At 36.3% G+C, this 15,315-nt stretch overlaps 1 protein-coding gene across 1 annotated transcript in view; it reads left to right on the plus strand.

Moving 5' to 3' along the window:
- LOC107100843 (fibrillin-2-like) overlaps positions 1–15,315 on the plus strand; it is an 86,918-nt gene that overhangs the window by 66,637 nt on the left and 4,966 nt on the right. The window contains exons 37-62 of the mRNA XM_015399498.1: positions 669–830; positions 933–1,001; positions 1,101–1,226; positions 1,317–1,442; positions 1,535–1,684; positions 1,795–1,866; positions 1,981–2,106; positions 3,826–3,951; positions 5,367–5,492; positions 5,594–5,710; positions 7,227–7,355; positions 7,542–7,661; positions 9,257–9,382; positions 9,482–9,634; positions 9,723–9,788; positions 9,882–10,007; positions 10,290–10,409; positions 10,497–10,619; positions 10,752–10,883; positions 11,437–11,562; positions 11,766–11,972; positions 13,469–13,594; positions 13,694–13,816; positions 14,011–14,127; positions 14,245–14,373; positions 15,046–15,165. Coding sequence (XP_015254984.1) covers positions 669–830; positions 933–1,001; positions 1,101–1,226; positions 1,317–1,442; positions 1,535–1,684; positions 1,795–1,866; positions 1,981–2,106; positions 3,826–3,951; positions 5,367–5,492; positions 5,594–5,710; positions 7,227–7,355; positions 7,542–7,661; positions 9,257–9,382; positions 9,482–9,634; positions 9,723–9,788; positions 9,882–10,007; positions 10,290–10,409; positions 10,497–10,619; positions 10,752–10,883; positions 11,437–11,562; positions 11,766–11,972; positions 13,469–13,594; positions 13,694–13,816; positions 14,011–14,127; positions 14,245–14,373; positions 15,046–15,165 — 3,243 coding nt within the window. The remainder of the gene's footprint in view (positions 1–668; positions 831–932; positions 1,002–1,100; positions 1,227–1,316; positions 1,443–1,534; positions 1,685–1,794; positions 1,867–1,980; positions 2,107–3,825; positions 3,952–5,366; positions 5,493–5,593; positions 5,711–7,226; positions 7,356–7,541; positions 7,662–9,256; positions 9,383–9,481; positions 9,635–9,722; positions 9,789–9,881; positions 10,008–10,289; positions 10,410–10,496; positions 10,620–10,751; positions 10,884–11,436; positions 11,563–11,765; positions 11,973–13,468; positions 13,595–13,693; positions 13,817–14,010; positions 14,128–14,244; positions 14,374–15,045; positions 15,166–15,315) is intronic.

Below are 15,315 nucleotides of genomic sequence, written 5' to 3' on the forward strand. Positions count from 1 at the left end.
AGTTGTGATATGTTTTATTTTGTTTACTGCAAACAACTGCTGGTTGTTGAACTTGCGTTAAAACACTTCTACCATATATTTTTTTTTCAAACCTGGATGCTTGAGACAATTAGTGGTTTTTAAACTAGTTTTCTGAACTGAGCTTCGCCTAGAGAATGCTTACTGGGATGCTGGTACTCCAGTGTATCAAGGAGCCGTCTGTTTACATATCCGAAGAAGCAAAAGCATATGGCACCATAGGTTTTACATTAAGTTGTGTTCTATCTGATTAACATGTTTAAATTAAAACTGTTAATTCCAAAGTAGGCGATGCACATGAGATGAATCAGACAAAATTTTTCTTGAAAATAAAAAGTAAGAGAGCTGTAGTTTTTATTTTTTTGTAACATAAAATGTTAGCTAGTTTTAATGTATGAAGGGAACAATAATATATATTGAATTAAATTAAAACATACATTTTAACTGTGTAGAGTAATTATGGGAGAAGTTTTCTTCTTGCTCCATAGTTAAGTTGTCTATGCTTTCATTCAGCGCTTGTGCAAAATATCACTCTCTCATAACTACACATGATAAAACTTGAAGAAATTTTATTTATGAGCTCTATTATTTGCAGTTTTAATATGTCTATAATATATTTAACATGTAACGCTGGGCTTTATTCGTGCCAGATACCCGTGTTGGTAGCTGTTACTTAGACATCTCTCCCCGGGGTGACGGAGGAATCTCCTGCAGTGTGGAGATCGGTGTCGGTGTCACGCGAGCTTCCTGTTGTTGCACTGATGGAAGATTCTGGGGAAATCCTTGTGAAGTCTGCCCTGCATCTAACTCCTGTATGCATCAGCAAAACAAAATCAATTCTATGTCTTCTAATTATGTTTTATTTTGTTTGTTTTTCACATCATAGCAATTTACTCTTTTTTTCTCCCCTCTAGCCGAGTATAAGACTCTCTGTCCAGGAGGGGAGGGGTTCAGGCCCAACCCCATCACTGTTCTTTTGGAAGGTAAAACATAGAATTTCTCCATATTTGAAAATGCAATGTACCAGACCGGTAAGAGTAACGTGACAAAACTGTAATTTCTCTAATATGACAATCTTAAAGACATCGATGAGTGTATGGAGCTGCCAGGTCTCTGCCAGGGTGGAGAATGCATTAACACGTTTGGTAGCTTCCAGTGTGAGTGTCCACTAGGATACTATCTGAATGAAGAGACACGCGTCTGTGAAGGTATCTGCTTTTCTTTATGTCAAAGAGATCAGAAAGTGAAGGCAACTGAATGATAATCTGAATTTTATTGTTATTATTTTGTTTTTTTAGATATTGATGAATGCACTGCTCACATTGGTATTTGTGGACCTGGCACTTGCTACAATACAAAGGGAAACTACACTTGTGTGTGCCCCCCTGAATACATGCAGGTCAATGGAGGAAACAACTGCATGGGTGAGTGGTAGATGCTGCCTCAAACAAAAATCTCTGCTGCTATAACACTGTTACAGGGTATTAGAAAGTTCTTATCTTTCCTCATAACACAGACATGAGGAAGAGTGTTTGCTACCGCAACTTCAATGACACGTGTGAAAACGAGCTGTCGTTCAACATGACCAAGAAGATGTGCTGCTGCGCCTACAACGTGGGCAAAGCTTGGAATAAGCCATGCGAACCGTGTCCTACCCCTGCCACCAGTGAGCTGCAACACAAACCCAGAAATATGCATCAAATCAGCTGATTGAACACAGCTTAATAAGGATCATTATTCGTGTTTATCAAGTTTCCTCTTTGCTGATTCTTCCAGATGAATACAGGACACTGTGTGGTAACCTGTCTCCTGGCTTCATTATTGACATCCACACCGGCAAACCAATTGGTAAGTCATTGTAAATCCAGCAGCGGTTGTTCATTCAACTTTTTTAAAACACCTCTGAAACTGGTTAAAACAATTTAGTGATTATGTTTTTTTGTTTTTGTTTTTCTCCTGCAGATATTGATGAGTGCAGAGAAATTCCTGGTATCTGTGCAAATGGAGTATGCATCAACCAGATAGGAAGTTTCCGCTGTGAATGTCCAATGGGCTTCAGCTACAACAACATTCTGCTGATTTGTGAAGGTCAGTCTCAACTTAAAAAATAATCTGATTGCATCCTATGCAAGACAGAGGAACTCCTAAAAGTTCATTCAGAGAATGCCTAGAAAAGGATGACTGACATCGGACATATGATGAAGTAAAGTGAAATAAATTTTTTAGCTGAACTGAACTTATTTAAATTAGCCAAGAGCTGTCAATCAAAATACATATTTTAGTCATTAGACACCAACTACTGCACATAACCAGCAGCAGCACCTCCATTATTGGAGAGAGTAGCATAGATAAAGAAAAACACTGCACAGGTGACAAAAGTATTAATGTTTATTACTTAAGTAGAAACCCTACTGTTTAAAACACTTTTTTAGAAGTTAGGGTATCCATTTGAGCTTTTACTAAAGTAAAAGTGTAAAAGTATAATTTTTTAAAATTACTTTAAGCATAAAAGTAAAAGTCATGCTGGAAAAAATGTTAAGGACAGATGCTTTAAACCTTATAATAGATACCACCCTATAAAATAAAAATTTTTCTACAATTCTGGATGATAACTTCCTTATACGTCATTTTCTGAGTTTTATAACTAATTGCAATAGGGTCAAATTTAACTTTGTATCATCTTGAAAAACTATTTATTTTGGTAAGTGGCGAACAAGTTGTAGTACTGAGTCCAACCACAAAGAAATTAATTAAACCACCAAAATAAGAAATTATTTTTATGGTTTTTATTTTTTTTAAATACCAACAGGCCATAATGAAAATGAGCTGAAATTAAATAAAACTAACAAGTCTATTTTTTTATGTAAGGAGTATAAAGTAGAGATAATTGCAAAAAAAATGTAAGGAGTAGAAATTAAAAGTTGTCAAAAAAGATAATTTCTCTGGTAAAATATAGATAGCTGAAATTTCTACTTAAGTAAAGTAACAAAGTATTTGTACTCTGTTACTTGACACCTCCGATACTGAAGAATAGATAAATATTGATTTTGGAAGGGATTGGAAGGCCAGCAAGACAGAGACTACAAGGATTCTGCAAAAACGAAACAGAATGGGTTCAAAGACAATTTTGTGAATGTCCTGGAGTGGCCTAATTAAATCCCAGATCTCAGTAAAGTGAGAAATTTTGTCTGGATTTAAAAAGAGGCATTTAGGCTTAATAGAGCATAAAGACAGTGTCAACATGGGCCAGATTGAAATGTGTCCAAATACGCTCACTACTGGGATTCTAGCCAAAGCGTCCTCTAAATACTGACCTGAGGGGTATGAATATTTAAACAGCCACTTTACTTATCATATTTCACTTGATTAAAAAAACAACAAAAAAAAAACAACATATTTTTGTTTTAATTTTAAAGTGCTGCATTTTAAAATCCTGTCTATAGCTAAATTATATTGGAGTTGTCTATAAGCTCTTCCCTATACTACACTATAACTCCTGTTTTGACTGAACAGATATCACACACACTCACAGGTAATAGGTGTTTTAACTGCAGTGACTTAGTATTTGGATTAAAAGGGATGTTTAGAAGCCTTCTGGTAAATTTTTGCCCCAATTATGAAGAATGATGTTCCTTCAAAGACGAGCATGCCATGCAAAACAATCAGGCGATGAGTAGCTTCCTGAACTCAAGAAGTCTAAAATATTATTTTGGCCTGTTGTACACGCTTCTACCGCCACATCTTAACAGGGAGAGATAAAGCTGGTAATTATTTTCTTCTGCTTGTTCTTTTCTGCTTCTATCACAGATATTGATGAGTGCAACAGCGGCGATAACCTGTGCCAGCGTAACGCAAACTGCATCAACATTCCAGGCAGCTACCGCTGCGAGTGTTCCCAGGGCTTTAAACTGTCGCCCGGTGGGGCCTGTCTGGGTGAGTCCTGCCTATCAGAACCTCTGAGACCATCCTTATACTTTTTAGATTACCAATAAACATAGGCTGATTTTGGCCTGTTGTGATTATTAAAACAAAAAGTTTCAACAAAATTGATAACTTTTGCAGAATGTTTGAAGCACCACTTTTTTTTTTAGTAACGAGTAATCTAACTGGATGGATGGATGGATGGATGTTGCAGTATCTATAACAACCCAAACACACAGGATTTCAGAATTAATTGATCATCAGATACCGTTTCCCACATGTTAAGCAGGGGGAACGCTATCTGACGGGGTTTAGAAGCCCATCAGATACCGTTCCCCCCTGATGTCATTTACTTTGAGTTCAATAAATGCAAAACTCTCTGCAGGTCCTTGTCTTTGTCATCCACTCTATTCAGCTGGCTTTTGAAACACACGGCAAGAAGGTGGGGGCCGGGTGGTGAGGGTTATGGGGGCGAGAAATGCAAAAGTAACGCAATAGTTACTTTTACTAGTAACTAGTTACTTTTACTGTGGAGTATCTCAGTTAGTATCTCAGTTACTTTTTGGGAGAAGTAACTAGTAACTATAACTAATTACTTTTTCAAAGTAACGTGCCCAACACTGTTAACATGCTGCCATTTATTTTACAGACTTTCCTCTTTTAGATCGCAAAGTATCTTTTTAAAATGTCTGTCTCAAAGGGAACAATTTTAAAATAATTTTTATTTTTCATGCTATTTTGATTTTGCTTTTGCTTCAATTATACATTTGAGTGATTTTAGAAACAGTTCAAATTCTAAAAAAAAAAAAATTCATTGATCGTTTGACAGTAAATGTTTTTAGTGTCTCACCTAGTGACCCAGGCCAAGCTGCTCCCTCACTTAGCAACCCTTGCAAAGTAAAATTTTAGCATTTAGCAATTTTATCATACAAAGACATAGCTGTATTTATTTAAAATCTGTCATTACATTTTTAATCAATAAATCACATGAACAACATTGGGATTAAATGTAGCCAACAAAAAATGTAATGGGCAGGTTTCATGAAGACCATTCCTAATTTTTTTAAAAGGAAGTAAAATAGGTCCCTTTTAAAATGAATGGGTGGCACAGCTTTAGATTCCCCAGAATGATTTTTTATGATTTTTGTGACCAAGAGACAAACTTAAACTGGTACATTAGAAGGAACTTCACAACTTTAAGACATTGAAAATTAGAAAATAAGCAACTGACACTCATGCTAGACATGCTGCTCTATGCATATGCTCTTCTCTATGAAGATTAGCTCACCTCTCTCTGCTGAGTGTTCGAAGATGCTTCCTCATGTTGTCATCTTGATCTTTTTAGACAAGTTGGTTTTAAATTAAGGCCAGAACTTGTTAATAAGGATTATATGGCAACTCTGATATTTTTGTGTCTTATTTTGCAGATCGAAATGAGTGCCTGGAGATTCCTAATGTCTGCAGCCATGGAGAGTGCATTGACACTCAGGGCAGCTATCGCTGTCTCTGTCACAACGGTTTCAAGGCTACTGCTGATCAGACCATGTGCATGGGTAAGGAGTGGAGTTTTAAAGTGCTTGGTGATTTGATTACAGTGCTGTATAGTGTCGTCTTAAAAATAAAATTATATATTTTATGTATTTGCTTCCTTTAGACATTGATGAATGTGAAAGGCAGCCGTGCGGAAATGGTACCTGCAAAAACACGGTGGGATCCTACAACTGCCTCTGTTTCCCTGGATTTGAACTCACGCACAATAATGACTGCATGGGTAGGAACTGTTCACTGTTATGCTCTAGGAAAATGGTGGAAAAATCTTTGGTTGTGTGTCTAAATCTGAGGCCTTGCTTCTCACTGTGTAAAAGATCCTAGGATGGACGTTTTTTTTAACCTCCTGTGACGAAAAATAACCGGTGACAATTATTGGATGTTGTCTGATATTTAGAATGAGCTCTCTCAGTGTGACATCTGCTAAGACCTAGATCAGCTGATCAACCAATAGGAATGCAGCTGCTGCTAGAGATTCACCACACAAACATTAAAGAGAGAAAATAAAAACAAGGATCTATTTCCACGATTTTCAATTATCCTTATAGGATAGAAGCATGAACAAAAGCAGAGAAGAAATTAAAGTCAGTTGCTCCTGAAATAGGTTTATTTGTACCTTTCTTAAGCAGGTATGTAAAAACAATTGCTCAGTGGAATAAGATGGTCTACATTTAGATTTATATTTTTTCAAGTGCCATACATCTAATGTTCTCATTTAAGGGCAAAAATGCTAATTCCATTTGCTGATAACCTTATTTATGTGTTCAGATTAAGGACAATACACTCATCTTAAGAAATTTTAGTTTATTTTCAGATTGCTTTTTTGCAGGTAGCTAGAATATCATATATCAATTGGGATATCATAACAGTAACTGTTTTAGATGCAAAGAACTAATAAAAAGCCTAATGAAAGCCATCTTTTAACATCGGCTGTTTTGAAACATTCATAAACATAACAGAAAAATATTTTGAGTATCACTGTGTGTAATAGATAAAAGGGTGTATAAGATCATTTATTCTTATAGAATAATATAGAATAATCTGGATGATGGAACTGCCAAAACATATATAAGCGTCACATATTTGGCATGAGGAAAAGGAGAAAACTTAATATTTTATATTAATGAATGTAATTTTGTTAGGAATAACCTGTCTTGTTTGGTCCGGTCAGACAAAGCTGTCTAATCGAGCACACTTACACAACCCATACTGCAAACAGATGCATCTTCATCTTCTTTGCATATGTTTGCATGCCAGTTACAACCAGTGAGAGCTTTAATTATTGTGAGATGTTACAACATACCTTCACCTCTATTAAAAAGGATTCCAAGCTACTCTCCTTTCCCCAACTATGATGGTGTTTTTTAGTTTTGTTTCCCTATCTCTACCGCATGAATGGATGGCATATGCTGACATGGAGCAAACTAATGAAGTTGTTTTTAATTGTGCTTTGGTAGGCGATTTAAACGATGATCACAAAATGTGCACATTTCAAACTTGACATCGTACCAGATATTATTAACTCCATGTCGCAGTGTTTGTTATGGAATAGTCTTATAAGATTTTAAATACTACGCAGTATAAGAAGGCTATTTGAGGGTAGACGCCGGTAACAATTTGTACTCCTGATCTTTATAAAAATGATTTAATTCAAGGTAAAATGGTTAAAGATCTATATTTTAGAGATGATGATTTTCATTTTGCAGTTAATCCTAAGCTTGGTTATATTTTCTTCACAGACATAGATGAGTGCTTTGCCCTGCAGGGCCAAGTGTGCAGGAATGGACAATGCGTTAACGGGCTCGGCTCCTTTCAATGCTTGTGCCAAGAGGGTTATGAAAACAGCCCTGATGGAAAGAATTGCATTGGTAAGTAACAAGAGATGGATGGATGGATGGATGGATGGATGGATGGATGGATGGATGGATGGATGGATGGATGGATGGATGCATGGATGCATGGATGGATGGATGGATGGATGGATGGATGGAAACTATTAGGAGTCCCTTTGAATGTTTGACATATTAATATATAATTCTGATATTTCTCCACAGATATTAATGAGTGCATTAGTCTGCCGGGAACATGCTCCCCGGGAACCTGCCAAAACCTGGATGGATCCTTCAGATGTATTTGCCCTCCGGGTTACGAGGTGCAAAACGACCAGTGTTTAGGTAAAAGAAAAACATTTTAATATATTTTAAATGTTCTGTTTGCATTGTATATGATTTTACTACCTAAATAATTTTCAATAATATTTGATATACATATATATAAGCATTTAGTGCAACCTTAAAGCAACAGTAATAAAAAGATGTCCTGCATGCAAAGAAAAAGCTAATTTATATGATATTTTATTTATTTAATCAAGAAAAACTTAAAAAGAAATTACAAAAAAATTGTCAGAGGATGATAGCATTATCTGACACAGCACTGGGTCATTGGTTCAACGGGAATGCAAAACTAAAGTAGTGATAATTCAGCATGGTATTTAAATTGGAATAAGTTAATACATTTGTTTTTCATTTTTTAAATAAGGACCACAATTTCAGGAAAGATTTAGATACCTAATAGGCAGACACCATATTCTGGGATTTAAAAGCACATTTAGGCTGTTCTTGTCTGTCAGTTGATAATTAGTTGCAACAACAGGTATTTGTTCCCAAAAGCTCACATTAAGCTAACCCTACACATGCCCTAGAAATTCAAATGATGATGTACAATTGGACTAAAGCTGCAGTCAAATGCTCTCCAGTTCTGTTGGCTCCAAAAAACTCTGACAGACTGTTTTACCAAAGTGACAGGTGGTCCTCCCTGTTTTACGAGAGTAGCCTATTTCATTTTTTTTTTTTTTATTCAAATCAGTTTATGTATATAGTGCCAGTTTACAACACAAGTAATCTCAAGGCAGTTTACAGAGACAAGGCTGTCATACTGGTCAGTAAAAACCATTTGATTGCATCCAGTTATTGACTTGTCAAACATGCTTCTCCTGAAGGAGGCAAAGTTAAATAAAGTTCTCATCATTTAACAAAGGAATCAGTGGATGTTTCACTCAGGTTGCTAATTGTATAATGGCAATGAAGGGATCAAAATATATTCTCTAAAGACATTTTCTCTCCCACCATTTAAACTCTACTGTTAGTTTTTGCACATTATTGGCAACTAATGTGCAAAAACATTATTTCATTTTAGTAGATTTTTTTGTATTTATTATGATTTATAAGGGATTCACAGCCATTTGTAGATTTATTTCCTTACAAACGTTACATGCAAAGAACAATTTTTTTGAAAAGTTTTAAAAACCTTGGAGTCCTTGGTTGTCTGGCTGTTCTCTGGCTACATTTGCACAAAGTATTGTGTCTTTGTCTCTCTCTTTATTTCCACCCACATTTTCTTTATGGGGGATCTTTATAAAATGTTATAGGTCTCACCCCTTCCATTTCATATTATACCACCAAGCGTTCACACATGTATCATTAAGTACGTTTTTTTTGCAAGACCACACCTTCCCTTCTGTTGTCCAAAACTATAAATAATTTTTCTTACACATTAGTGCATTTGTACGTTTTTGTGGACCACACTTTTTTTTTTATCAGAAAAGTGAATTTATCTGCCTTTAAAAACAATAGATAGGCTGTTTCTAACTTTTCTGTTATGTTTTTAAGATTTATCTTATGCTGTTAGATATTAAATCAGTCTATTTAAGGCACTTAAATCTTGACTCATATTTTTATACCCAACTTATGTATGTACACGATCTTCTCAGATATCAATGAATGTGAAGCAGAGCCCAACATCTGCCTGTTTGGCACCTGCACCAATACCCCAGGCAGCTTCAAGTGCACCTGTCAGCCAGGCTTTGTTCTCTCAGACAACAAACGACGGTGCTACGGTAAGAGACACTATAATGCTGAAGATTATCATAGTTTAACCATATTTGTCTTTGTGTATCCAGTAAAAAAGAACAGGAGTTTCTTTTTTTTTATTGTAGACACCAGAGAAAGCTTCTGTTTCACCAACTTCGAAGCAGGAAAATGCACAGTCCCTAAAGCATTCAACACCACCAAGGCCAAGTGTTGCTGCAGCAAGATGCCCGGAGAGGGCTGGGGACTTCCCTGTGAGCTGTGCCCACGAGAAACTGATGGTTTGTAACACAGACACACTCACTTTTTCACGCATGCACATTCCTTTGTGGGCAGTATCAAGTTGACATTTGGTTGATGGTTTACCAGCTGCCTTCAACACCTTATGCCCCTACGGCTTTGGAGCTCTGCCTGGACCGGGTGACACTCGAGAGGGTGAGTGCTGCAACTGTGATCTGATGACCTAATTAAAAAAAATATTAAATACAGAATTATTTAAAGGACCTACTTTTTTCTATGTATCTGCAGATATGAATGAGTGTTTGGATAATCCTGGAATCTGCAAGAATGGAATATGCATCAATACAGATGGCTCTTTCAGATGTGAATGCCCCTTTGGATACATCCTGGATTACACTGGAGTCAACTGTGTTGGTAAGAGTTCTAGATGTCGGTCATTTTTTGTTTTCATCTTTGGTGTAAAACCTTTTGTAATTGTTTATTACTTAGAGTACAGAAATGCAGTTTATAAATAAATAAAGGATGGCCCAATGATTTTCATCTTAAAAATGAGTCCTGACACTGATTTTTACTTTACTTAAATTAGACTGTAGATTTTCCCTGGTCAGTGATCAGTGTATAATCAACAGTGTACCATAACTTTTCATTTATTTGCATTGACTGACTGTTTTTGCTGCTGTGTTTCCTCTCCTTCAGACACAGATGAGTGCTCCGTTGGAAACCCCTGTGGTAATGGAACCTGTACCAATGTAGTTGGAGGCTTCGAGTGTTCGTGTCATGAGGGCTTTGAACCAGGATCCATGATGACTTGCGAGGGTTTGTGAATCCTTTTGTATAAACACTTGATAGGATTACATGGCAGTTAATCATTGGTAATAACTGTATGTTTCTTATTGGTTCAAGACATCAATGAGTGCTCCCAGAATCCCCTTCTTTGTGCTTTCCGTTGTGTCAACACGTTTGGGTCCTATGAGTGTATGTGTCCTGCTGGGTACGTGCTGAGAGATGACCAGCGCATGTGTAGAGGTAAGAGAGCACAACAGATCAGGGACGATTCACTTACTTTTAATTTTTCTTCACTGTTCTGATCTCTTTGTATGCTATAATAATGTATAAGTACTTTTAAACAGTTGTCATGTATTTATCATTCCTCAACAGATCAGGATGAGTGTTCAGAGGGATTGGATGACTGCGACTCCAAAGGCATGACTTGCAAGAATCTGATTGGAACCTTCATGTGTATCTGCCCTCCTGGCATGCAGCGGCGACCAGATGGAGAGGGATGCATGGGTTAGTAGAAATGCTCGAGTTATTAAATTACAGGATTCATAGAGATGCTGTGGTGGCTCAGGTGTAAAAGCAAATAACCAATGTACGAAGCCCTTAGTCCTTGACATGGCTAATTAGCATTAGCATTACTCAAATAATGGGCACTGGTGCCCACAAAATAAGGAAAAATGATGGCTCCTACAAAGTGTGGAAAAATATGGACATGGATTGAATATTTTGTGTTTACAAAATCAGGTAATGCATGAAAAATATTCCCTGGCCTTGAGATTTAAGGCAAAGTTTTTTTAATGAAACACTGATGTTATTTGTTTAAATATTACTTACTAATACCTTTAAAAAAAAGTCAAACTATTATGTAGTTTCATACATACATTCAACAACTTCTGTCTTTCAATGTCTTCATTGATGCATCAATCGATTAATCCACCCTTGGATGAGACACTTTGTCTTTCCATCGATTCAATTCCATCCATCCATCCATCCATCCATCCATCCATCCATCCATCCATCCATCCATTTTCACTCTTCTATTCTCCCCTTCTTCCTGTTGCAGACTTGAATGAGTGTCGTGCCAAACCTGGAATCTGTAAGAACGGTCGCTGCATCAACACAGTTGGAAGCTACCGCTGCGAGTGTAATGCTGGCTTTGAGCCAAGCTCAACTGGAACTGAATGTATTGGTAAGACCTAATTAGTCTTTCTCCGAATGTTTTAATCTCATTGCTGACATAACCAAATTTTTTAAGTTTAATTTGAAATAAATAACCTCTTATTTCATTTGTTCCTTATTATGACCTCTGTAACCGCTGATACTCCTTACTTTCGTATATATCATCCTCATATGCATGACCATAACCAAACATTTGATCCTCTTTCCTTTTAGACAACAGAAAGGGCTTGTGTTACACAGAGGTCCTGCAGACAATGTGCCAGCAGTTGTCAACCAACAGGAACAGTGTGACCAAGTCTGAATGTTGCTGCAACGCGGGTCGTGGTTGGGGGCCAGGGTGTGAGCTGTGCCCCCTACCAGGCACCGTACAGTACAAGAAGATGTGTCCTCTTGGACCTGGCTACACCACAGATGGTAGAGGTGAGAAACAAGTGTTTATATTCCCTCACCATATATTAATGAACTGATGGAAACCTGAATCAAAAGAAAACCCCCTCCTGTCTCAAAGATTGAAATAATTTCTTCATAACGCTAAATTATTTGTGTGTGGATTTTATGTGTGCACATAATTTTCTATTTTTGAGAAGGTTTGCAAATACAAATTGATAAAAAGTGTTGTCTGCAGTTATAATAAAGTCACCCTCAACCCATACTTTTTAGAACCACATTTAGAGGAACTACAGAATATGCTTCTTTTTTTTTGTAGCTGTATTTATATGTTTAGTGTTGTTTGCAATGAATACCATCTCCTTTATCAAAGATGAATTATATAATGATTATATTTCATTTTATTCCTTGTATATTTTTCAAGCTTAATATGTCTACTCTGTCACACTGAAATATCAATTAACATTAATACTACTTAAAGATTTGTAATATATGTGTTATAAAATACATAGCCACTTTGCTAGCGAAATTGTGTTGCTAATTGGAGGTCCACAATGTGCTCATTTAATGCAGAAAAACATTTACTAAAAATGTCTTCTGAAATGTAATTGTCCCGTTCTTTAAAACTACTTATCCAGTACTGGTAAAAACAAGGCAAGAAAAACAGCACACTTTTTAATTATTTTCCTAATGATAATAAATAACCAATCTCAAAATGCCAGTAGAACACATCATGACGGGGACAAATACTGTTGAGATGTCTTAAAATTTGCACCTCTAATCTTTGTAGATCACCATAAAACTACCCACTTATTGTATGTGCAATTTTCTCTTTGCCTTCACAGTGTGTTGTTACTAATTTAAATTCTTTAAAGATCAGACGCTTTGTAGTTTTTACTGTTTTGATTGAGGATTAAAGAACAAAATCTTTACAACATTAACTTCCCAATGTTATAAAGTGTTCTCCAGCTTAGGGTGAGGAGAGGAATAGTCTCTAAAACCCTATTAAAGCAAAGTAGAATAAGGGGAGGAAAAATAAGAAAATAGGGATTAACAGCTTGTAACTTTGTAATTATATGGATGTAGAAGCACTTTGATTTATTCTGAAATTCAACTTTAGCAGTTTTTTAAAAAGTTTAATGCCTGTTTATCTTTTTAAAGGGTTAATTATTACTCTTGATCAAATATCAAATTATATATATTTTTTGCAGTCTTGAGCAGATTTGCATGTTTGGATAAATGTTAAAAGATTGAAACATATCGTTAATAAATGTTTAAATAATGAAAGATTTTATCCCGACAGTACAGGTTTGTATTTCTGCATTGTTATAGGTGCACAGAATGTCATATTTTTCTGTCATTAGAGTGACTTAAACTCTAATTACCTCAGATTTAAAACTTCAACTTACCCCTCAAAATTTGAAGGGTTGACTTGGACTTTAAAAAACTAACATGTGAGCATCTTTGTGGTGCAATTTTGTGGCTCTGTCATTTGCAGATCTATATAAAGTACATTTTAATTGTTTCAGACATCAATGAATGCCAGGTGTTGCCAGATCTGTGCAAGAATGGGCAGTGCATCAACTCCATAGGATCCTTCCGCTGCCACTGTAATGTAGGCTACAAAGCTGACTTCACCAGCACCTCATGTGTTGGTAAGGCTTCTGCTTTATTTCCATCCCAACTTGTAACTGGTTTAAACAATATGGATTTCACCTATATTCTTCTTCATGTACCTTTGCTGCTTATTTCAGATTTGGATGAATGCTCCTTGTCACCGAAGCCATGCAACTTCCTGTGTAAAAATACGGAAGGCAGCTACTTGTGCTCCTGTCCCAGAGGATACAGCCTACAACCAGATGGAAAGACCTGCAAAGGTGAATGAACCAATGTCTATAATTAATTGCTGGTAATTTGACTTCCTTAAGAATTCTGTTGGCCCCTTTGCAAAAAAAAACCTGATCATTGATATTTAACCTATTTAACCCATAGATATTGCTCTACTGCTAGTCTTATTTGCTGCATGTTTTAAACTCATTCAGTTTTCACACTTTATTTTTCATGCATTAAGATCTGGATGAATGTTCAACAAAGCAACACAACTGCCAGTTCCTCTGTGTTAACACCATTGGAGGCTTCAACTGCAAGTGTCCTCCTGGCTTTATTCAGCATCAAACTGCCTGCATTGGTAAGTTCATGACCAATTACATTCAGGATCTTGTTGTTTCATGCCAATTAATTTACACAAAAAAAAAACATTTACAACTGAAATACATTTTCTAAGCATGCATTTTTTTTGTTGTAGACAACAATGAGTGTGCGGCCCAAAACAGTGTTTGTGGTTCCCGCGCTTCCTGCGTAAACACACCTGGTAGCTTCAATTGTGAATGCTCTAAAGGTTTCTCTCTGGACAATACTGGCTTTGAGTGTGAAGGTGAGTTACAGAGTATAAATATATCTACATTTTTCTTGAGGAAGCTTTGGTTCTTCAGTGTTTGGAGGAAAATACCTCATATCTTTTATAAGTCTGTGGTGGAGAGTTCTATATTGTTTTCTATCACCTGTTGTGGTAGCAGCAATTGAGCAAATGGCTTAAGAAGGACAGTTCTGTTCTACAACTCCTTAAGAACATCTGGACAATTATAATGTATAATATAATAAAATATAATATTAAACCATGAAATTAATAAAATGAAGAACATTATGAACCACAGTGAGCATCCTCTTCTGAAAACTGTTGAACAACTATAGTGTCTTCAGTCCCTCCTGCCTACAGCTGATACAATCTATAACAACTATAAGAGTTATAACCACACAAGTATTTTTCAAATGAATTGAATTAAACAGAATTTCATTTAACCTTTCAGCTTTAGAAGATGAGTCCTTTATGGGTTTTGAAGGAAATATTTAAGCTTAAGCTTTTTGAAAACTAAGGGTTGAATGAGTCGTACTTTGGGTTGTGGTTCTTTCTTGTCTTAAATCCACCTACCAAACTATCAATCCATCCATTTATGTATACATTTTCTCTGTAAGCTCTGTATTTATATCTGGACTTAGGTTGAGTTATCCAAAGTAAAGTTGTTGTTGTTATCTTTTGTATTCTCAGATGTGGATGAGTGTAGCAATAACCACCGTTGTCAGCATGGCTGTCAGAACATGTTGGGAGGTTACCGCTGCGGCTGTCCTCAGGGCTATGTACAGCACTACCAGTGGAACCAGTGTGTGGGTAAGTCAGTGTCACCTAAAAGGCAGCAAAATGAAGGAAACTATAGAACCTTGATTTTGATTTGAGTTCATCAAGTGGCAAAACTTGATTTAAAAATTTAATTTAGTTATGTATTTATTTCATGACTTCACTAAGCTCAATAACACGGTT

Source organism: Cyprinodon variegatus, unplaced genomic scaffold, assembly GCF_000732505.1.
Source record: "Cyprinodon variegatus isolate N-32 unplaced genomic scaffold, C_variegatus-1.0 Scaffold30, whole genome shotgun sequence".
Lineage (NCBI taxonomy): Eukaryota > Metazoa > Chordata > Actinopteri > Cyprinodontiformes > Cyprinodontidae > Cyprinodon > Cyprinodon variegatus.